At 39.1% G+C, this 25,042-nt stretch overlaps 1 protein-coding gene across 1 annotated transcript; it reads left to right on the forward strand.

The window, feature by feature from the left end:
• The first annotated feature begins 928 nt into the window (after positions 1–928).
• LOC137184993 (ankyrin repeat domain-containing protein SOWAHC) lies at positions 929–23,670 on the forward strand. The gene is made up of 11 exons (XM_067593175.1): positions 929–1,248; positions 6,043–6,104; positions 7,819–8,040; positions 14,048–14,104; positions 14,525–14,626; positions 15,789–15,800; positions 17,125–17,127; positions 19,526–19,618; positions 21,158–21,230; positions 21,591–21,686; positions 22,787–23,670. The coding sequence occupies exons 1-11, from the start codon at positions 1,116–1,118 to the stop codon at positions 22,960–22,962; spliced, it is 1,029 nt and encodes a 342-aa protein (XP_067449276.1). The 5' UTR covers positions 929–1,115; the 3' UTR covers positions 22,963–23,670.
• The last annotated feature ends 1,372 nt before the right edge of the window (positions 23,671–25,042 follow it).

Genomic DNA, 25,042 nt, shown 5'->3' on the forward strand with positions numbered 1-25,042 from the left:
TCAAGTCTGTCTTAAAACAACAATCAGGTGCCCAAATGAATATTGAAACCTGTTTTCTTTGCCATAATCATTCCTCCTGTTCATACTGACCATTAGAAGATCCCTTCATAATGCACTTACAATGTAAATGATGGAGGCCAAAATCCACAGTCCTCCTTCTGTACAAAAATATATTTAAAAGTTTATCTGAAACTAATATGAAGCTTCAGCGTCCAAATGAGTCAAATCAAGTAGATTTTAGTGCTTAAGTTCCTCTTTTTGTTACTATACTTCCACCGCAGCTCAACAAGGAAACACAAAGATGGAATTTGATGTTAAAAAGACTGTAAATGTGTCAGATATCCACTTGATATGACTAACTCAGACTGCTGAAGCCTCATATAAGCTTCAGATCAACCATTAATACATTTTTGCACAGGCACAGAAGGAGGACTGTGGATTTTGTCCCCCATCATATACACTAAAAGCTGTTAACAACTCACAGACATCTGAAATGTGACTCCGACTACACACTGCTTTTTGTAAGACACCAAAAAGCCAATAAGGTTGGAAACCACTGGTCTCATCTTTAACAATTTGTTGTATTTTAAAAGCTTATTATATTATAACTTGTGTAAAATCTTCATCTGACAAGTATCTAAAGCTGACAGATTAATGTAGTGGAGTAGAAAGTACAATATTTCCCTCTGAAATATAGAGGAGTGGATGTATAAAGTAGCAGAAAATGGAAATACTCGTGTAAAAATACCTCAAAATTGTACTTAAATACAATACTTGAGCACTTAGTCACTTCCCACCGCTGCTATACAGAGAGATTAGTGCTGAGTGAGTAAGTGAATGAATAACACCGAGTAGATAAACATCCTGACAGAGATTACAGAGAGAGAAATAAGATGCTGAGACGGTGGTTAAAGGGTTAACAGGAGGAGGCGCAGCAGCGGTCAGCTCGTCTGGGTGGAGTGAAGTTTAGACATTAGACTATAACAAATTAGCAAAGAGGACTACATGTACTATGGCTGAGTGAAAACTACCTTGGAGAGCTGAATAACCTCACTTTAAAAAAAAACAACAACAAGAAAGCCAACCGGCTCGTTTATAGAAAGACGTTATAAACAATGAGTGATGTGAGTGAAGAGTCGCTGCTGGATTATTTCTACTCCACCGGAGGCAATTCAGGCAGAGTCAAAAATGCAGACATACTGAAGACATTTAAGCCTTTTATTGGCCATAGTGACTTGCAGTTACGTGGTAAGTAGCGAGTATAGTTGTCTCATGAATTCAGCTCGCTTAACACCCCCCTTCCGAAAAAAATGGCGAAATGTGAAATGTGCTCGCTTTGCTGCATCAGTTACAGTGTGTTATTTTTTTTTTTTTTCCTTCCCTCAGTCCCTGCCCTGCATGTTTTCAGATGTGTCCTTCCTCTTTAACACACCTTAATCAAATGATCAGCTCATCCTCGAGCTCTGCAGAAGCCTGATAAGGACTCATTCATCTGGATAAGATGTGTTAGAGCTGGAAACATATAAAAACATGCAGGACCAGGACTGAAAAAAAGACAGTTAGAGTCAGAGCTGCTGGGATGAAACTGGCACAAATACTAAACTGACTGATCTTGTGTTCATATTTTTGATTTATTTCTTCTTAAAAGCAACATTCACAGCTTTTTATGTCCCCCTTTTCATTGTTCTCAGTTGTAACGCAGACATCTGGTTTGCATTAAAAGCCCCTCCAAAGCTCTTCAGTTTCAGCAGGAATTGTGTCATTTCCTCCTCCTGTTAGCTGCCCTGAAACCAACCCATCATCGAAATATGTGTGTGTCACATGCATGTAGGGGCCCTGTGACTCTGTGGTCCCTCAGCAAAAAAAAAAAAAAAAAAAGAGGAATAATTATAATTTCACTGTTGATTGTAGAGATTAACCTATTTTCTGTGAAGGTGTTTGACTGTGAGCTTGGTTTTCTCCTCCTCCTCCCACTTACTGTACAGATGCTTATGCAATCCTGTCCTGAATCATCGCTATCAACAGAGATTCTTCTCATATTTGGCTTCCATGGATACGGTGCTTTGGGCATGTGTGTGTGTGTGTGTGTGTGTGTGTGTGTGTGTTATGGTATTTGTAATGCACCGTTAGATCATTTGCAGGTTTGTATCTGCACCAGTTTAAAGCTGCAACGATTAACTGATTAGTCGATTACAGGGGTTAAAGTTCGCAGGCACCGTGCCTGATTTCAGGCATAGAGAGGTTTTAAATTCATATAATATACTTCCTGCTGGGTAACTTTTCAGGCTCACAAATGTTTTCTTGCTTTAATCCCTGTGATTAGCAGAAAATTAGTAATTAAGTAATTTTTCAAGCAGAAATGGCGAATATTCTCTGGTCCCTGCTTGTCAGATTTAAAGGATTTATTGTCATTGTACATGTAAAGGAACTAAATTCACATTACTCGAGTCCTGGTGCAACAACATATAAGAAAACAAAAAATAAACAGATGTTAAGTCACAAAAAGTATGGGAATAAAATACTGAGAATACCAGATAATCAGTTAATTGAGAAACTAATCTGTAGATTAGTGGATAATGAAAATAATTGTTAGTTGCATCCTGACACTGGTTTATTACATGTACATCTAACTGATCAGTCTAATACAACAGCCCTGCAACAAATCCTGTCCCACTTAAAGGGCGGCTTCACAATTTTTCAAGTCTGTCTTAAAACAACAGTCTGTGGCCCAAATGAACATTGAAACATGTTTTTCTTGCTGTAATCGTTCCTCCTGTTCATACTGACCATTTGAAGATTCCTTCATAATGTATTTACAATGTAAATGATGGGAGACAAAATCCACAGTCCTCCTTCTGTGCAAAAATGTATTTAAAAGTTTATCTGAAGCTAATATGAAGCTTCAGCATCCAAATGAGTCAAATCAAGTAGAAATCTTTCAACATTACAGTCTTTTTAGTGACAAAGTTCCTCTTTTTGTTACTATACTTTCACTGCAGCTCAACAAGGAAACACTACAAGGAAACACAAAGAGGAAATTGGATGTTAAAAAGACTGTAAATGTGACAGATATCCACTTGATATGACTAACTCAGACTGCTGGAGCCTCATATAAGCTTCAGATGAACTTTTAAATACATTTTTGCACAAATGACTGTGTGGACTCACTGTGGATTTTGGCCTCCTCTTGGAAAACCTCTTCCAGTGTTTACATGCTGACTGTTGTGTTAAGAGAGACTTGACATATTGTGACTCTGTCCTTTAAAGCTACAGTAGACTAATACAATATTCCTGATATCAATGAACAGTTGAATTGTTAAGCAATAAAATACAATATTATCAGCTCAATAGAGTCGTCTACAGTTTGACTTGGTCTGGTATGACCGGTAGTTTATGGTGGCTTGTAAACGTTAGCTAATGTTTGTAATATTTAAACAGATATTGCTGTGTAGTGCAGCTTAATATGCAGCCTGATGCTGTGTACACTCAGCGTTAAGAACATTTTGAAGAAATGTTCCTGGTGAGCAGCTTTTTCGTAGAGTGAACGAGGTGTCACTCTATCACGTTAATACATAATAACATCCTGGAAACAACACATGTGTGTGGTGAGGTTTGGTGTGTTTACTCTTGTGATAAATCATCTGTGACATAGTAAAATGTAGTGTGATAGTAACACAAGTAGAGGACGAGTCACCAACCTGGCCTAGTTTTACACAGCATTGAATATGTCTAAAGTTTGCTAACGTTAGCTAAAGTTAGCCACATGAAGCTAATAGTCATAGCAGACCAAGTTAAGCTGTAGCATCAAACCTCCTGAGTGTGTTATCAGAGCAATATTGCAGTTATTGCTTATAAATTAAACTTTGTATTCATAACAGATGTGTAGATGTGTTAAGTCTTCTTTCAAAAGTTGCACAGTCTCGCTTTAATTTTTAAGAAAAAATCCTGTGATTCCACCTTCCTAAATGTGAATATTTTCTCATTTTTTGTCCTCTATGACAGTAAACTGAATATCTTTGGGTATCTTTGGGACAATACAAGATATTTTAGGTTGCGTCTCAGGCTTTAGGAAACAGTTATCAACATTTTTCACCATTTTCTGACATTTTATAGACTAAATAACTAATTGATTAATGGAGAAAGTGAGCGACAGATGAACTGATAATGAAAATAATTGTTAGTTTCAGCCCTAATTTGGCTGCTTCTTTCAGCAAGGTCTATCTAACAAACTGGCAACTGAGTGTGGATACACATCCCACTGAATTCCTTAAAAGATAAAACACTTAAAACTGGCTAATGACAGAATACCTACAGTTCTTATTGGCCCAAAAAACAAATAATACGCTTGTAATGATCCATTTATCATTGCTGTAAATCTGACAGTGCCTTTACCTTTGGCACCGTCTGAAATACAAACATATTTCAAACCCCCCTAAATGATTATCCAATGTGACCTTGCGCCGCAGTCGCCAGCACGTACCGTCCAGATGCTAAGTCAGCACCGCAGTTGTTGACAGAGGTTTAGAAAGCTGCCTCGATACTCTGCCATCTGACATGGCAGTCCAATTAGAAAAGTGCTTCCCACATATTTAAAGTCTGTCGTAGCATGTGGTTGCAGCTTTTCATGTCGTAATTGTGATGATAGTGTTTTAATCATAATTAAGTCCACATGCATGACTGGATTTGGACCTCTAATATGGAGGTGGGGGGGAGGGGGGGGGTTGCTTTTTCATCAGGTCGCAAAACTGGGGCATGGTTGGACATGTAGCGGTGCAGGGAAGAGTGAGGAGGAGGGGGGGGGATGTGTGTGTGGACGTGTGTGCTGCTTATTTGTGCAGACCTCTGGCTAATAAATAACTAGCATGTATACCTTGTTACACGCTGTGGTAGGCAAAGAATCCTTTTGTTGAGACAGACGTAAGTGGCTGCCGCTTCCTTTGGATTTCCTGTTGTTGTGAGCGTGAGCCGAGCAATTATCTCACAACAAATGTTCTTTCCGTCCACATCAGGAAAAGGGAAACACTTCAATTGTCCAGAGCTGCATGACCGCGTACACCTAGGCATGAATGGAATACCTTCGCCAGGAAAAATGTTGTGCTTGTGCAGCTGACAAAGCTTCTTGATAACAAGAGAGTCAGCTCTTAATCGCACAGACCGCACAAGTCTGAATATCTGTAAACAGACACAGATAGCTTTATCTGATGATGTCTATCAGCTCGTCAGCAGCGGTCTGTTTGGTTCCCACAGGAAAGATATACTGTAATGAGTCAGGGTTTTTTTTTTTTGTCTTTGGGGATGCTCTGTGATGTTTGCTCGTGCTGGAGAGGGACCTCCTTCCTCACTCTAGCATGTCTTGCTTCTGTTTTTTTTGTTGAAGCAGCTGTTTTTTTTGCAAATTTTCTGCATCTAGCTTGTTGTTGTGCAGCAGCAGATCTTCCTCCCACTGCAGTTTCATCTTTACTGCAAATAAAGAAACACAAACCAGCATCTCACTCAGGCGACTGTAGCTCACATAAATACACATATCTCTATAGATACATATATTGATAGAGTACGTCATTAACCCCAAAGGGAAGTGTTACAGCAGCCACATGACATCACAAAATACAAAAATAATGAGGACAATAACTACATAGACTAACTCAGATATAAAAAGAAGTAGAATCAATAAAAACAGAATAGAGACTAGAGATATAAACATAAGTAGAATATACTAGTATACACTGTTCAATGATGTTAATAGGCTATAATACAATGTGCATTAGTGCAAGTCAGGTAGATATTGATAAGGTGCAGGATTGTCCAGGGGTTTTAAACAGAATTAAGTGCACATTCATACATTAATAATGTACACAGTGTGATTTATTCCTGTCGTTCATAGGAAACAGCTGAGCTTGAGTTTGTACAGTTTCTTTTCACCTTTATTTAACGTTTTATGGCTTTTGGAAACACTAATGTACCACTGAATGGGAGGAATTAGTATCTATATTTAGTTTTCAATTTTTCACTCCAAATGTTTTTTTGTTTTTTTTCCCCCTGCAGCTAAATACAGAGAGGAATTCAAGCTCATCATTGACCGAATCGCTGTGGTGAAGTCAGAGAATGTAAGTAAACTATTGAAGTGTTTTTTACCTTTTGTGGAGAAAAAAAAGCTCTGCTCACATGATCTCTATTCATATTTCCACACTGATGCTTATCACAAAAAAAAAAAAGGAATGACTGCTATGAAACTGAACTGAATCTGGCAAGGAGTTGTCTTCTCACTTTGTTTTCTGCAGAACTTGTTGTACCCACTGGTTTCCCCTCGAGGGACTGCAGCTGCAGTTTTCAGTTTCCTTCAGACTATTTTTATGAAGAATCTTCACATATCGATGCCAGTAAAAATGTTACTGGACAGATTAATCGGAGTTTTTGTGCACAGACTGTATTTTTAGATGTTAGATGATCGATACCACTCGTTTATTTTAGTCTGAAAGCTTCTCTGTTTTTCTCCTCTTTTAATAATTACTATTATTATTAATATCCAACTGTATATATACACATATCCTGTATATATACACATGCTGAGCACTTTATTAGGAACTTTTATGAAGCTTATACATTTTCAGTTTTTGTTGACATTGTCAGAAAGGTTTATTTTATGTTTTTTTCTTCTAAAAGTAGAATTTATGGCAGAGCTGTTATATTAGATTGCACACAGTAAAGTTCTCTGTGAGTGTATTCTCTCTTTTCTGTCTGTTGTTACACAAAATCTCTACATCTACCACACACACACACACACACACACACACACACACACACTTCTACTAACCCACATGCATCCCACCTCTACGCAGTGTCAGCCCCCTCCTCTGTATGTCTGAGTTTCTGCAATGTTGTTTTATATTTATTATGTCTTGAGTTTGTCCTGCTTCACCAATAAAAAAAGCCAGGCCAGGAGATGGTTAGCTTAGCTTAGCATAAAAAAAAAAATCACTCAACAGCACTTCTACTGTTTATTATATGTCAGTTATATCTGGTTTATTCAGGCAGTAAATTAAACAATGACAAGTTGTGGTTTTATAGGGCGTTAGCTGCTGTAACTAGTTCTTCTCCAGGTGCAGTTAGAGCATGTAACTCTCTGTAAAACCACATTTAGTTCTTTTTATATTTTACATTACATTTTGTTTGTACATGTTTAAAAAATACTAGCTATAATGAGTTAAATAGTAAGCTTTAGAAGTGTTAGTAGGTAGATTTTTAAATGCTTGGACAAAGCCAGGTGAGCTATTTCCCCCCTGCTTCTAGTCTTTATGCTAAGCTAAGCTAATTGTATCACGGCTCGATCTTCATACTGTATATTTAACTCTGGGCGAATAAGCATATGTCCAAACTAGTCTTTGAATCAGGTGGTTTTATTGAAATGGAGATCTTTTTTTTCAACATAAAGGTTGAACTAAATCACACACACAAGCTGTTAACAGTAACACCAAAATAACACCCTACAGATTTTACATTATATAAATCATTTACAAACATAACTCATTATTGCTTGAAAATGTTTAAGTCCAGATCCTTGCAGTTTGTTCCATTGATGTTAATGTGTAAAGAAATTAACACATTAATTTAATGTGATTTGGTCCCTGAATAATTTGATTTGAAGAACATTAGAAATGTGAGTAACACTGGTATAGATAAATATAAATTCCATTATTAGATAAACACATTAAAACACTGTGAGAAACTGTATCAGATGGCATCTGGTCAGGAGGAGTTGTGTCTGTGCCATGACTTTTTCTACTTTTTAAAGCTATATTGTGCTTTTTGACTGTCTCACAGGGTGAGAAGTACCTTTTCCTAAAGAAGAAATACAGACAATCGCTGCAGGAGCGAGACACCAAACATCAGGGGACAGAAGTGGACGGACAGACACACTTGAGCCCCAACAGAACACCATCCGCTGTACAATGGGAGGTGACGGACACCTCGACCTCCTCCCTTCCCCAGAAGGAGCTTCAAGATGAGCGGATGTCGTGTGGAGAGCCCGAAAGTGCCGCAGAGGTGAATTAAAACTATTCTTTTCTATAAGCAAGCAGGGATGATTCAACATCAACACCGGGGTGCTAAAATGCAACTTTCTGAATCTGCCATCGACCCAGCACGCCATGTTTACTCTTCATGGGAATGACGCATTTACCTCGAAACAAGGCCGTCTTTGTTAGTGTATTCTGCCTTTTCGCTCTTAGCATTGTGTCAGTATTCAGTGATGGTCCTGCGGCATGGATATTTACACAGAGGAACACTGTTGAATAGAAAAATACCCTTTCATTGGGCCAAATTCAAGTTAGCTGCTATTGGAAGAAAAAGGAAGGTCAAAGGGCTTATCTGTTTACATAAAGGGTGGAGTTGTATAAAACTAATGCATAGAAGCACTTGACTGTTGTGAAAATAAACACAATGTGTGCTGGTTAAATGCACAGTAATCCTCTGGAAGTACTTTTACATATTGTTCATGCGATAAACTTGAGCGTTTAATCATAGATTTATAAGATTAATGTATTTTCTGCCGCTGGTGGAATATCCTCGCGCATGATTTGATCAAACAGGCACTAAAGCAAACATTATCTGTCCACACCCAGATGGCGAAAGGGAAGAAAAGAGCAAGCAAAGTGCTAATGCTGGCTGCTAAAACTCAGCCATCACACGACACAGCTACGTGTTTGTCCTGTGAACACACACTGGCATCAGAGAAAGTCTGAGTTTATCACACATTATTGTCTGTAGGACCAGCAGACAGTAACAGGCAGCATTCAGCACACTCTACAGCAACCTCCTGTCGTCCACATCCATGGAAACTGTAAAAGAAGGAAGGGTCATTATGTCACTGTGTAGCACGTGAACGCACGTTGGTGCCACGCTCAGCTCCGGGTAGTTAGCGTAGCGTTGAACGGGCACCTTCATCTTTCCTCTCTTGGTTTCACAGTCTGGGTGATGGAGGCACCGCTATGTTGTTGTGTTGTTATTTAGCTAATGTTTCATGTGTATTTAAGGTACATTTTGTTTGATTTGTATGTATAATTCAATACATGATTTGCTTGCAAGTTACGTTAATGTTTTACTAGATTAATAACGGACTGGAGCTTCTTATGCATATATGATTGAGGTTGAACTCTGAGCCCGTTAGCTAACGTTATGAAATGTAATCTACAGTTTTTGATATGGTGACCAGGCGGACAGACGGCCTTTGTTGTTTCATAGCTAAAGGTTAGTTTAAAGCCTACCAATGCACAGTTAATGATCAGAGGAGGTTTGTAAATGTTTCATTTGAATATGTGATATTCCCGTAACATTAGCTGTTATTGTCCCTGTCGATCATTGTGAAGCAGCGTCCTGATCGAAATAAAAGGAGGAGAGAAGGAATGAAGAATACAGATTTTGTTAACAAAATGTATTTATCCTAAACTCAATATTTTCAAGGGACACTTCACTTGCAACTTTTTGAGCATTTTAATGATTCATCATGAGTCCTGTATAGTATGTCTATAGTCATCTGGATACTATTTGGAGCCCAAATTGACAAATGCGCACATTTGGAAAAATCAGTTTATATTCTCTGAAGTGTTTCTGGCACCAAGCAGAGCATTATAACGTTGGTATTGTGATGTAATGACCCTTCCTTCGTTTATAGTTTCTTTGTCCATATCCAGGAACCCTCAGGGCAAAGCAATGAGGAGGATGAGCTGGACAAAGATTTTGGGTCAAAGGTGACAATTTGGCTGATTGAGAGTTCCACCCATAGAGCCAAAACCAAACCAACAATGAATTTATCTTCTTACAAGTATTGTGTGTGCATCCAAAGCCTGATGGATCTTATTCCTCTGTGCTGTAGACCTCCATTGTTGTCCAAAAACTATTAAAATCACATCAATGAGCCTCATCATTACGCTGGATAACATGTTCCTTCATCACGAAGATTATGGGCGAGGTACAAATCAGAACCTCTTGACTTCATATCACATTGTACCTTTATCAAATATCTTTAGTACAAAGTCAGTAGGTTGTGATATGTAGCACAACAAGCTAATGAAGCTAACTCTGCCTTACACAGAACAACTCTCTGGAGAACAACCGTGACCAAACTCTTCATAATGAAGGAACGTCATCCAGTGCAGCGGTGTGACAATATAAGAAAAATATAGAAAATCCAGCCATATCCTTTAACAGTGGCTAGTGAACGTAGGCATGTGTGTTGTAGTTTATTAGTGTCAGGCTACGTCACTCCTTTTCCACCAAAACAAGCCTGACGAGGAGGCAGAGACATGATCTGTCGCTGTCTGAGTGATGATACGTGGTTCAGTTCAGACTCTAAATTCTTCTGTCGCTAATAATCTGCCATCACAGTACAATCCAGAAATTAAGACAGCAGACAGCATAATTTAGCATAAAGCTAAAGTCTGCATGGTTTTCATGGATGAGGCTGTTCCAGTGGAAGATAAACTCACCTGCTGTGACTGAATGAACATAACTGATATTTTCTGACATTGACAAAGAAACTGTTTTTAACATGTATTGATCACAGCATGACTGACCAATCTGCTCAAGAAGCTCAGAATATCTGAGCAGATATCAAATTTAGGGCTTCAACTAAGAATCGATCGAATCTATTTTGATAATTGATGAATTGTTTCAGTCATTTTTCAAGCAAAAATGCTAAATGTTCTTTGGTTGCAGCTGCTGTTTTTCTTTGTCACATATGACAGTAGATTGGATATCTTTAGGTTTTGGACCTTTAGTCAAAACAAGCAAATTGAAGACATCACTGTGGGCTCTGAGAAAGTGTGAATGCCATTTTTTTACTATTTTTTTAAAATTTCATTGACTAAATATTAAATCGATAAATTGAGAAAATAATCGGTGGATTAATCTATAATGAAAATAATCATTAGTTGCAGTCAGACCTCGTGTCCAGTTTCAAATGTTTCCTCCCAGAATTCATCTGAAATTGTTCATTTCCAATTCCCATTTGTTTGATATCCAAACTATTATTAAGGGATTCATGTTGCAGGACTTTATAGATTTTTCCTCTTTTTACCGTCTTTGTCAAGAGCAATAATCAGTTTTTCGAGTTCAGATTGGCAGCCTACGTATGTTCTCACACTCCTTTTATTTCTGAAGATAGTGTCTCAATTGTAAAAAAAATATAAAAGTCATGTTTAGACAAATTAAATTCTTCAGAAAGTTGTTCAAACGACTATGATGAAGTAATTGTATAAACATAAGCTCACTCTTCGGTCATTTATTAAGTCAAACAAAACACTAACGCCCCGTAAAATATGCTGATTTGGAGTAATGTAACCTTTTTTATTAAGTTTTTCTTAATGAATATCATCTTATTCCAAAAGACATTTAGATCCAAACTCACTGTGGGTTATTTTAAAAAGATATTAAATCACATTTCACTGTACTTGGTCAGAGAAAGGGCACATCTTGTAGGTGAAAGGGTGAAAACTACTCCAGCGGTTCCTCTGTTAACCACCAGATGGTGCTAAGTTAATTACCTGGATTTGTAACCTACAGTTTGTTGAATCTGAGTGGGAGGAGGACCAGTTGGAAGAAAAGGGAAAGAATCTGCATTTAAATGAAGCTCTCTGTTATTATGTTAAAGAGCAACATGTTGGAACTCATTAGAAAGATAATAATCATCTGTGCTCATTAAAGAGATTGGGATTCATCTCAGAGGAAGATATGTGGCTTTTCTTGGTGGCTTGAGACAATAGACAGATGAAATATGTTGGAGTGTGTTAATACAGTGCTTCAGTCAGATTAAGTGAGTTTGCTTAAGGTATTAGTGACTGAACTTTCTATTAACGACAGCCAGTTGTTTTACAGAAGCTACCTGGCTGGTTCTCTGTAACGTTATTCTTAATCAGAGCACCTGAGGCTCTAAACTGTTTTTGTTATTCATGCAAAGCTTGATAGGAAATTCGTAATATCGTGCTCCCAAATGCAGAATGATTCTCTGGGGAAGATAATTTCTGGTTCTTTTAAGGTGAAATGTATTTATATTCCTTCCCAGTATCTCACTTTGTAGTTTAGTCCTTCTTAGAGAGGAGCAGCTGTGGTCAGTCTGATTTCATGTCGGTCACAGTCGATCGTGATGGTTTCACGGTGGAGAAAAGGTACCGAGGAGATCATGCTGCAGGAGGTTCGAGAAGTTTCTATGGATGCTTTGAAACTTTTATTCCATCCCTGAAAACTTGTTGAAATCCAGAGTAACAAGCAAACAGCAGCTACAGTTCTCTGCTGAGGACAAAACTACCATTTTAACAACCACCTCTCAAGCATATATGAGAGCAGCATTAAACAGTGACACATTTATCACTTTATCACTGTTTTATCACTTTGGGACATCAAAGGCAAAACATCTCTTTTTATTAGCCATGCTAGTGGCATGACTCTCTGACGATTGGTCGGCCCAACACTCTGTACATTTATGACATTCAAGGTTCCCAGACGATGAACTTTGATGATCCTCAGACTTTTCCTCTTAACGCCGTTATCAGATCAAAATTTGAATGTGTCCATTACTTTGATTTATGATCAATTACCTGCAAAACAGATGATATTCCCATCATCATTTATTGCTTACATGCAAACCCGTATCCTGAATGATCAGGTTTTTGGAGTATTATGTGTTGCACATGTAAACACTATTTGTGGAGTACTCCAATATAAACCAGAATAGCATGGCATAAAATATAAAAATACTGTAATTTTGTTATTTGGTTTATTTTGTACACACAACATCTTTTGCATGGGATCCCCCCTGTGTTGCTCTTCTTGAGATTTCTTCCATTTCTTCCCTGATAAAGGTTATTTTGGGGGAGTTTCTCCTTATCCAAAAAAAGATCTAAGAATAGAGGATGTTGTGTACGGACTGTAAATCCCCTCGAGGCGAACTTTTGGTATTGGGTTAAATAAAGATAAACTTGTTTTGACATGTTAACCTTATTCAGGTTTCTGAACAATCACAGAAACTTTCACAGATTATAGCGAGATTAATAACCTGGTTTCTTGTGTTTCATGTAAACGTCATATCCAGAACAAGATCAAACACACTCATTGTGAGCATGTTTAGCTCAAAGTACCTCAGAGAGTCACTAGTATGGCTGTAGACTCTTGTCTTGTTTAATTGTATAACATTTATAGCTTGAATCCCCCTGTTGTGTGAAATGTCACTGTCGGTCAGCTGATTTCCCCTTCTGGAAATTTGTTTTGATTGTTGAGATAAAGTTTCATTTCACTCTATTGTTCCCAACACCACATCTAATGCAAGGTGAAGCAACTGACTCTACTATTACTGGAAAAAAAAAGAAAGAGAGAAAGTGATGGGAGTGTATTTTACTGGCAACCTCCTAGTGTTTTTCACTGCCCGCTATTATTGGTTTCCACCAAAAGTACAAAAAAAAAGAAAAAAAAATGGGCATGTGCCAGATTGGAATAGGCTGGATAAATACTAACCCTCCACTTTTCATGTTCGGCACGTTGACGTGTGGCAGTTTATTCAAGACACATGAAAGGCCCAAGTGTTTCAACATCATGTCTCTGTATGATCTGAGAACAATTTGCAATGAAGTAGAAAAAAAACCTCTCCCCTCTCACATAAATCAGCCAAAGTGACACATTTATACACTGCTAGAAGGGTGTGTTCATTGTTTTCTTCCTTCTCTTGACCCTCTTTAGACTGAACCAGTGACAAAAACACATGGCCTCACTGCAGGCGTGTTGTTTTTTGGTTAATTGTTAATTGGATTGTTATTCATTACCCCTAACCTGTGAAACCGTCACCTCTGTCTCGCTTTGTCATTACCCCTCTATCTGTCTGACACCCTTTGGTCATGTCTCATCAGCTGGAAAACATCACAGCAGTGTGATTATTTGTGTGTGTGTGTGTTTGTCCTGTGATGTTGTATCATGCTGTGTGAGCATTATAACTCATACAGCACAGTTATCTTGCACCACTGTTGCTCATTTTGTCAGCGTTGAGTAACGTTCTCTGTCTTTTCAGTCTGAGCCGGAACAAGACGAGGAGTGCACGGGCAGCATGGGCTCCACTGCTGTCGCTGTAAGTCCTTTTCATGTTCTTTCTTATTGCTTCTCTTACTACAAAAACAGCGTAGAGGATGAATAACCTTTGAGTTAAGTGTCTCTTACTCAGTGACACATGAACATTGCGGTATCACTCCGTGTTCCTGTTAAACCACTAACAGAGGTAAAAGTAAAAACCGTTAAAGTTGGTGTGGTGTGAACATGGGTGTCTCCCGCAATGTGTCAGTTGACAATGAGTCAGACGTTTGTAGGAAATGGATTAGAGGGTTGTAGCTTCAGCACTATCAAAAGAGCCCACAACAGGATGTGGACACTAGGGTGTGTTTGTGTTTGTGCATATGTGTATGTGCACATGGCACGTCTGACATACCAACAAACCCCCCCCTCCCTCCCCCACCTTCCCCCCACCTTCCCCCCACCTTTCTCTGTTTGTTAGCTGGACCCTATAGAGAAGGAGTGGATCTACTCCGCTGCTGGCGCTCGAGTCCCTGATCTCTCTCAGCTGCTCAGACAAGACCCCTCGCTGGCACACAAGAAGGTAGCAGCACTTCTCTCTGCCTCTGAAAGGATAATTACAGTTTATTACAAGTTGGATCTTATTTTCATATTTTTGGCCATCAGTCCTGTTGGTAATAATATCTGGAAATCCGGGAATGCTACAAAAAATAAGGTCTGATGAGGCGGACAGTGAGCCAGGTTTTAAACAAATCACAAGGTTAGCCAAATTTATTTGAAAGAGACAAAAAAGGAGAACAGTAAAAGAGGATTAGAAAAAACTGACTTTTGAGGGAGTGCTTCAGTGTGTCCTGCAAGGTGAGGGTCATGTGACCGACAGAAACAATCAACAAGTTGTCAGTTGGCTAATTTTCATTAGCCTTGCTAGCTTGTTATCTTGTACTTAAATAAACTTAACAAAACTGTCCCAGAAAAATTTTTAAGACTCTCCACAGCAAAGGGAAAAATGCAGTGAAACTTGTTAATCAAAGCTTCTTCTTTCTTTCACCTCTTTTTAGTTTTGATAAAGCACCTGATTCAAAATGTTCAAATGTAAACAAGCTAATTCAAGACTTGTAGCAAGCAGGCCTCCCTCTGAAATATCACATTATACCCTTTGTGAATATTCACAGAAGCATGTCTTTAAGAAAAGTCTCTTTATGGTTCTCTACAAGTCTTTCCCTCAAATCTTTTAATCAGCAAAGGACTTCCACCACCTTCTCAAACAGGACAACAAACTTCCTTCTCGATAATTAATTCCCACTGAAATGTGTCAAGTGCAACATTTTTTTAAATAACAAACTCATAAAACAGCTTTGTAAAACCCAAAGCCAGTGAGGTCTGTAAGATAGTATTGTAATAAGAGCTTGTGCAGAGTTTTACCTCCAAATAAAGGGGTTTAAATAATCTGGTTTGTTTACAACCTTGATTATTTAAAACCTGATTGTTTGACCGCTCGGGGTTTTCTTGACCCCGTCTGACATTGTTGCAATCTCAGCAATCAGTTCGGTGAGTCCAGTGTTATCATAACTGAACAAAACTATGCAAATAAGACCCACGTTGAAATTAACCAGAATTGTCCTGAACAAAGCTCATAAAAAGACACTTTTTCTCAAAAACTCAAAAAGGAATTGTTGGAATCATTTATTCATGGTTTGACTAATATGGTCTTTTGTGTTTTGTTCTTTTTTTGTGGGTCAAACCAGGACTTCACCTCAGTGAGTATTTGATATATTACTGAATATAACCTGTTGCATGTTGTTGTGTAAGATGTAGTTACTATAAACTCATAATACTGTATTGGATGTTGTTTATTATATGAGTTTTGTCTGACTTAAAGCCTCTTTTTCTCTAATTTTGACCCTCCCGACTGTGACCATGACCATCCTTCTCAAGGGGGTGAGTTTCATCTCAAACTTCTGTCTTCACCTTGTGTGTAATAACTCTTAACACCAACAACTAGCCTGTAGGAGCGAGTTTACCTGCGTTAAAACTCACCGTATTTCAGCTCCGTGTTTACCGATTTCTCGACTGTGATACCAAACAATACAAAACTCCTCGCTCTCAGACCTGCTTGTATAACTTTCACAAGCTCATTCTGTCGAGATTTTCCCCTTAATAGTATTCTGAGAACCCTGTGTTAAAACATCCAGATCATGCATTTCAAAGGTCCACTATCAAAAGGATTATGAAAGATAGCTTTTTAGCTCCTGTGCCCCCTGACAACCCAAATCCTTTTATTTGTCTCCCTGTGCGCTTAAGAGATTTGAGCTCATGTTTGTTGTCCCTCCCCTGTGTCACAGTTCTCACACTGTCCTGTGGCCATGGCAGACCACCTTCTAAGAGTAGCCCTAAGCCTCTGCTCTCCCCACCCGGACAAGATAGCACGGCCGCCATTGAAGTGTAGGGAGATGGGGGGGGGTGAGAGATTAAGGAGAGCCTTAATGCCCCACAAAGACTTCACCCACTTAAAGATAATCTGAAAGTAATAGAGCAGGCTGGGATTAATTGTAGAACAATGCTGGTTGTGTCCCTGGGAAGGTGCTAAGTCCCCCCTCAGGCCTCTTTGATGTTCCCTTTTAGCTTCAGCCTTTCCTCTGTTCAGCAGAGGTGGATGCTTTGCCACAGATTGCGTACAAGAGATACCTCACCTAGAATCAAAAAGGTCACAGGACTCATGAGAACCAGATCAAACTGGGAGTCACTGCATGGTGTTTGACGTGCATTTGTCAAGTTTTGGACCTTGCTCAACAGAAGTTATGTTAACTGTACCAAACGTCTCAGCTCTAAATCACATGTTTGACCAGGACTGAAGGGATTACTCTTCATCCTGGGAGGACTTAAGTGTTTCCTGTTCTGACCAAATGTTCGTTAGGATCAGGTGGTTTTATAGGTATGCTTTTCAAACAGTGGCTTAAAGGTGAACTGGCTTGAAACACCTACATCCTACATCTCACCTAAATCAAGTCTGTTTTTCTCTTCCTGCTCTCCTCATGATGTCGTCCTCTGTCCCTGCTGTGATGGACTTCCTCTGCCACACAGTTTGTAAGTACATTATTATCCCATCACTCCTCTCTGTCTTCCTCCACATCTAGAAAAGTGTCAGGCACACAGGCCATTGTGTCTCCCGTTGATGCGAGGCCTCTTTAGCCACCACTTCCCTCACTGGGGAGCGTGTGGCGGGGGGGGGACAGAGCCGTCCCTGAGTGATCGGACAGGTCGGTGGGGGGTGCCTGGTGGGCAGGAACAGAAACGAGAGGCGCAGGAAGGGAAGACGCTGCATCCTGTTCAACCTCGTCCGTCACTCCTGCCCACCGGGAGACCTGCCGAACTGTCTGTCAAACAGCCCTTTGGCCAATCTGTCTTCAGACATGACAGGGGACAGACAAAAGAGATGGAGATACTCGAGCCAGACAGCATCTATCACAATCTGTCTCCCAGACGCTCGACACATAGAAGGGTACCTTCATATCACTTCCTCATTCCCCTCAGTGGATACAAGGAGACATTTTTCTCTTGCCAGCTGTTGGACAGGCTTGTTGCACAACAATTAGCAAGAATTTGATGTCTTGGCTCGACACAAAACACGAAAGGACTTGTGTCATGTTCAAGCAGTGTGCTAGCTTCTCATGTATCACATCACATTTGAGTCAGAGATCTTAGCTGTAGTTTCTCTGAAAAACAAATAAACTGTGCTATTTGAAACCGCACTTAAACATGCGCTGTAAACAAAATTATATGATTGTTAGATGGTAGATTGTTAAGACCCACCTCCCTCCAGCCCCCACCCTGCAGTATGAGAGTCTGTGAAACCATGCAGCCTGCTTGCGCTCATTTTCAAATACATGCTGATCAAGTCGGTTTAGCAAACAGCAGAAGAAACAGAGATCACGGAGCAGGTATCAAGAGCTTGCTAGCTTGTGAGTTAAGCCATAGCGACTGTCTTCCAGCAGCTAATGCTAGCTTGGAGCCTCAGTATGAGAGAAGTAGTAAACCAGAAGTGTGTTCACATGCGCTCCCACCACTGACTTTGACTTTCTCTTATTGGTTAGAAGGGCGAGACTCGCTTACAAACTTAAGAAGGAAATATTTCTGTACTGCTGCCAGGTTGTTTAATGAGTCAGACAAGACTTTGACAGCACCTCTCTACGTTAAGACATGCTTCGGAGCATATTTCAACTAAAAAAAATAAAAGAAAAAAACATACATCCTGTAGCTTTAAGTGTTGTTGAACAACTGATTTTTTCAAAGATTGCCGGGTAATTCTTTTTCTGGCTCTTTTGCTCTGTGACTCAGTTGTAACGGTTATACATGAGAGGCACAAACATGTATTTGAGTTGAAGAGTGGCAGAAACTTTTAAGAAAGCATCTGACAAATGTATATGAAATGAGTCATCTGGTATATGTGTTAGACAACACTCAACAGGTGTAGATGCCAGCTCATTTCAGATCGCACAGCTCCTGAAGTCTGAAGGTGGAACCACAAGTTTCATTTTTATTGAGGATATTATTTGAGTAAAGTGTGATTGAGTTGAAAAATTCCAGATTTTACAAAAATATAACTGGTTCTGTTATGAATTTTTCCAAACAAAGAAAGACAAGATGAAGTCCTACAAATAAAGCTGCATGTTGTAGCCATCTGATAAAAAAAACCCCACAACCTCTGAGGAGCTCAGAAAAGTAGTTTTCAAGCATGAAAGCCTCCAAAAATAGAGGTTATAAGGTTTTCATCCATGCACAGTTAATAAGTAATTCTGAAATGGTTACTGTTTGATTCAGTGTGTTAAGGGTCAAACTCAGAGGGGATGGATGTGGTTTCTTAGCCGACATCTGCACTTACGCTCCGCTTTCACCTGTTGATAGCCCATAATTACGCAGCTTAAAGTGTGCAGGAAAAACAAGAGGAGATCACAGTTCAAGTCAAACAGGTGGATGTGGTTTGTGACTTTTCTGCTACATACATGTGTCTTATTATTTTCACATTTACGCACACATTCAGCATGTTCGCATGTGGGTGTATCTTTAGTGTAGCGCTGGGGGCCCGTGTTCCCCCCCCCGCTTGACGTGTGCTGACAGTAGTGCGCTGATGTCTGGGTGGGTCTCCCCTCTGCGGGTCACACTAACATCATCAATCTTCCCCCCTGGTGACAGGCGGCCGGGCCCCCCAACTGTGGGCACAGTGCTGTGTTGTTTTGTAATTAGGCTCCGTTAGATGGCAGGAAACCATCTCTCCATCCCTCCGTCTCACCATCCCTCCATTCGTCCGCTCCCCTCTGTGCGCAGCTGGCCCTCTGCCCTCATACAGCCAATGAGAAGCTGCCCCGCACATTGTAGACAACTTGTAATGATGCCACAGTAATTACAATTGCTGACAATAGTACGCAACATCGTAGTGGAGACGTGTCTCTTTTATGAATGACTCTTCTTTCCTTCTCGTACACAGACAGCTCTGCACTGGGCCGCCAAACATGGTAACGAGGACATGGCGGCTCTCGTGGCTAATGCCGGTGCTGATGTCAACACTAAATCAGTGAGTGCAATTTCTTTTCTTTCAATGAGCAGTGATTTAAAAGGGGCATTCCACCTATTTACTATTGCTCATTTTTGTGCAAAAATTAACAGAAGAATGGTTAAAAATCGAAGCAGCAGAGGCCGAGATATCCTGACTTTTAATCCCCAATGTGGGTCAAGCTCTAAAAATACTGGATCCTACATTTCCCATAATGCAACTCAACAGTGTCTTTCATAGAGAGACAAAGTCCTGACGTACAGTAGCATCTGTAGCTCAATGCAATCTCTCACTCAGAATTTGCATCATTAGTTTTTCTAAAAACATGAAGCGTGTTCCTGGAGTTTACTGGCATCCGCTGGTAGATTGTTTAATGTGTTTTCTGTTCAAACTCTGTTCCGGTACAAGAATCCAATATATATATTTTTTAGTTTTTAAGAAAGATGAGTTGTTGAAAAGAAAAGATGATGATTAAAGGCTGCTAAAAACAGAACTATGGAATAAACAGTATCGCTTAAAAAAAATGACTGTCCTGATATTAACATATGGAATGAAACTGTTATGTTCCAGTTTTGATTTAAAGTCATTTGCATTATTACAAGTGTTACTGTGATTTTGAGGTTTTCTTACTTCTGGTTTCACTTTTTCTGACCTTGCCTGACTGATTACAGACTTGAGAGCCACAGAATAAATGATACGGTTTTCAGTACTTCCTCATGATGAATAAATTAACCTTTACCGTACTGGTCAAAAGTTCAAAAAATTTGACTGGTACTGTATGTGTAAAACTGGTGGAATGCCCCTTTAATTCAATAATACATTGCAGTTTGCTTTTCTGTGATGTGCACAATGATTGATTTCTTCACGTCATTCTTCTTTTTTTTTTTGCAGCATGTGAGTATCGAGGCTTTTATCAGGAGCTGATGGGTATGTAGGTTTGATTTGAATGGATAACAACAGGACAACAACATTTCTGCTGGTTCCTTCTATTGTGCCCCTTCAGTGATGTAATGTTCCTAAATGATCTCCGTGAAGATCCAGCTGTGCAAATGTATTACAGCAGCACGTGTTGTCGAGCCGCAGGAGTACTCCGCTAATAAATCATGTCATGTCATGTTAATTGTTTCCCAAAACAGTGTGTCTATGTGCCAGCATGCACAATTCTAAAAGTATGCAATTTTCAGCGAATTACCCTAGCAATTATGTTTTTATCATTATCTTGTGTTTCCATAACCTTTGCTAATTTGTATATTTTTTTCCATGCTGTTTTCATTGGCTGCCTTTGGGACTGGGAACCTCTAGGGGGTAGGTACCAAACCCTTCCAGCACTTAACCAGTTATTCCCCTGAACTCTGCACAAAGTAAAAATGTTAAAAGTGTCATTCAAAACATTTTAAACCGTCTTTGCCCTTTATTTGTCAGTGAAGTGAGCGTTGTTAAGGGTGTGTTTTCATGCCAGGTTTCATCACCAGTGTCCCCGAAAAAGAGAAAACTTCAGAAAACACACTTTTTAAATGTTCTTTATGTATGTTTTTCCTTTGTTTTACTCTTGTTTTTGCTCTACAGGGTTATACGCCTTTACACATTGCAGCGTTACACGGTCATCAGAATATTCTTGACCTGCTCATAGGGACATACGGTAAAAACTGCTTTTATTCATTTCAAACCATGAAACTTAAAAGTTACAGATAAAATTAAGGAAATGTAATAAAAAAATTATCATACGCCTTTTTTACACCAATGTTTACAATAATTACTGATGTAAATAACTTAAAAACCTTGTTTTTTTCATTTACTGTTGATATTTACATGATTTTACATGAAGAGAGATCTGTCAATCAGTTAGAGAGGGACACAGATCTCATTTAGGTATTTTTGTTTACCTTTGGATTCTGGTTTGTTCCTTTAAGCTCTTGGTGTCAGGTGACAGTAAAGTCACATACCTGCTGCCTTCTATGACGAGTTTCACCTTACAGAGATTTATTTTCTCTCTTATCAGGAGCCAAAGAAAACTTAAGGGACTACAGCGGCCATCTTGCCTGCCATTATCTGAACATCAGAGAACCAGAGGGTCCAGAGGAAGACTGCGAGCTGCGTGAGTGCCTCATACTTTTGCTTTTGAGTTACGAATGCTTTGATATAATAATAACCAACAATTTTATTAAAGCTACAAGTAAAGTTGTGTAAGGATGTTTTGTTTGGAAAGACTCACAGTTTGCATGACGAGTTTGAAGCATTATATGAAATCAAGTTGGATAAAAATCTTCTAATTGTATCTACGGGACAAATCAGCAACAACTAAAAATCTTTGACTACAGTACATGTGATCAAAATTTTGATTTATTTGTCGAACAAATAAAATAAGATGCTTATTTTTTTTCTATTAAGGAATAGTTTAGGGAAATATGGTTATTTGCTTTGAGAAGAATGATACCACTCTCATGTCATGTCATTAAATATGAAGCTGCAGCCGGTTAGCTTAGCTTAGCAGTAAGACTGGAAACAGGGGAAGTGCTAGTCTGGCTCTGACAAAAGGTAAATAAAATCCACCTACCAGCACCTCTAAAGCTCACTAATTAACACCTTTTATCTAATTTGTTTAATCTGTGCAAAAACTGAAGTGTATAAGTAACAGGTTGTGGTTTAATGTCCTATTTTGGACAATTTTATGGCCGGGAGCAGTCACTTCCTGGAATAGCAAAGAAATAGTCTGGCACATAATGCCTGTAAAACTTATCATTTTTATACTTAGGTTTTTGCACAGATTAATCAATTGAGATAATTTGTGAATTTAAGAGGTGCTGGTAGGCAGATTTTTTTTATTTTAGACCTTTGGACAGAGCCAGGCTAGCTGTTTCCCCCTGTTTCCAGTCTTTATGCTAAGCTAAGCTAACTGGCTGCAGATATGAGAGTGGTATTAACCTTCTCATATAATTCTCAGCAAGAAAATGAACAGGTGTATTTCCCAAAATGTCAAACTATTACTTTAAACTGATTTTTCTAATGTCTGAAAGTCATATCTCCAATGTAACTGTTAGAATACCTTTACTGTAGGTGTCTGTTCTTTGGAAAAATGACCAAGAACATCCAAGCGGATCAGTTTTACAATCAAGATGTGAAAACCTTAAAAAGTAATATCTCAAAACTCCAAGATAACTCCGTCGAGGGTAACACTTGTGTTTCTTGTGATCTCAGAGTTTCACGTCACTCAGGCCAGAGAGCGAAACAGGAACAGGAAGTTGGTATCGTTGTTCCACTCCAAGAAAAAGTGGGGCTCTGCAGAAGACCTGGCTCCGATAGAGGAGGAGAGGACGGCGCAGCAGCATCAGCTCGCCGTTCCTCCGTTCAGACCCAGGAAGTTCTCCCGCTGAGGAACAACCGGGGAGGATTTGTGACTCTGCTCGCTCCGTTACACTCAACACTTTCACAGATACAGTTCATCTTTACATTCATATTTAAACACATAATGTAAACCTACATGTATAGACCCTGGACGTATACAACACTCATACCTTTGATATCCACGCTTGCTGACACACACGTTTGCGGATGTACCTAAACAGCTGATCCAAACACTGAACACACAGGCTTTAATACTGAACAGGAGGTGTTGCAGGTGAGGCTACGCTTATATGTGTATTATCGATATTTATGCTTACCGTAAAAGTATTTCTCTAAGCCTTTAAATTGTTTATGAATGTTGCTAATTGTTACTCATGGAGCTACATGCCTTACAGTTTCAAATGAGCTCAGGCCACATGATTCATGATTCACTTTAAATCTCAGCAAGGGGTCAAAGTTTAAAGGATTTGGCTGACGATTTTCTATATCTTACTTATTGTCAGTACATCTCATGTGCACAATGAATCGATCCTATGTATAAGTATTGTGTGTGTATCCGAAAGCCTAATATATCTTCTTCCTCTGTGCCGTTGACCTCCATTGTTGTCCAAAAAAACTATTAAAAACACGTCAATGAGCCAACGAGCCTCGCTGCCGCGCTGGATGACATGTTCCTTCATCACACAGAGATTCATGGTCACAGCGGTTTGTTTAGAAACGGCTTCCAAGACTAATAACAGCAGTCACGTTTTCATTTCATTAGTTCCTATTGAAGATGTTGAAACGGTTCATTTAATTTCCTACAAAGCAAAATCATTTCCTAAAACAGCTGGACACAAATGTTATTGAAACAGGAATGAATAGTGTATTTTTTGGGTACAGAGGAGTAAACTATGTCTACACAGAAAATACTTGTAAGTAGGATCAATTAACTGTTAGTTTGGTGTTTCATTGACAATAAGAAAAATGTTTGAATATCACCAGACTTATCTTTTAAGGATCATGCTGATGGTTTTGTATGTTTTTCCCTGTTTTTTTCTGACCGTTTACCAAAATATGTCACAACCTCGTACACTAAAGTTGATCCATTACAGTGAAAATCTTAATTATTTATTGTACTCATTATTTTAACATCACAATCAATCAAAATTATATTGTCATTTAATGGTAATGCATTTGTAAGTTGGGACTGTTTTGTAAAGTTTTCCTTGTTGATGCGTTGAGCCGCTAGTGGGAAACGCCAACATCCTTAATTCAGCAAGATTTTTGTCTCTTTCACCAAATCTGTGTTTGCTTTTTGTGTTTTTTTCTGCTTTTTTGCAACAGCATAACTTATGATTGCAGCGCTTTTTTACTGGCAACGTTGTACATCTTTGATTTTTGATAATGTCCATGAATGTACCGTCAAAGAACTTGGCTCGCAAACTGAAATAATTATGAAACAATAACATAACATGAACAGATTAATGAATAGACAAATCAATCATTTAATCAGTAAAGTTAGAAACATTGGTGTGACGTCTGTGAAAGTTGATTTTCATGCTTTACTCAAATAACCGAGAGACGGCGGTTGCTCAGAAGTTTGGAAATCACACTAAAAACGTGCTCTACGCTTTGCAAAATGTTTGGCAATAGTGTCACGCGTTCAGGATTTCTAGTTTACTGGCCTAAACTTACAAAACCATCAATGTGTTTCTTTATATCTGAGACATTTCAGAGTGCAGGAGGCAGAAAAAATAAAGTAAACGCTGCGTTTTATCACCAAACAAAAGGTTACGTTCAACGCCAGTTAGTGGGTTTTGATGTCATATCTCTGCTTAGTGTTGAGTTGCGATCGCTGGTTTTTTTCTGTCACGATGCAGGTTTTTTGTGCCACCACTGACATCTTAAATTGAATTATTTTTCCTGACGCTCCTCCAGTTTTGGGGACAGATAATCTTGCCTCTGGGCAGCTCTGTTCAAAAACTCCCTTCAGAGTGCTGATTGTACTTTATTTCATCAACCCACCCCTGCGTATCCAAATGCTACGTTCACCTTTGCACTATAACATCGTGAATCAGTGTCTTCTGAATGATTCAGTAGGTTTAAAGGGCTTTTTGTTCTGTTTTC

The sequence above is a fragment of the Thunnus thynnus genome, chromosome 6 (genome assembly GCF_963924715.1).
Source record: "Thunnus thynnus chromosome 6, fThuThy2.1, whole genome shotgun sequence".
Taxonomy (NCBI): Eukaryota; Metazoa; Chordata; class Actinopteri; order Scombriformes; family Scombridae; genus Thunnus; species Thunnus thynnus.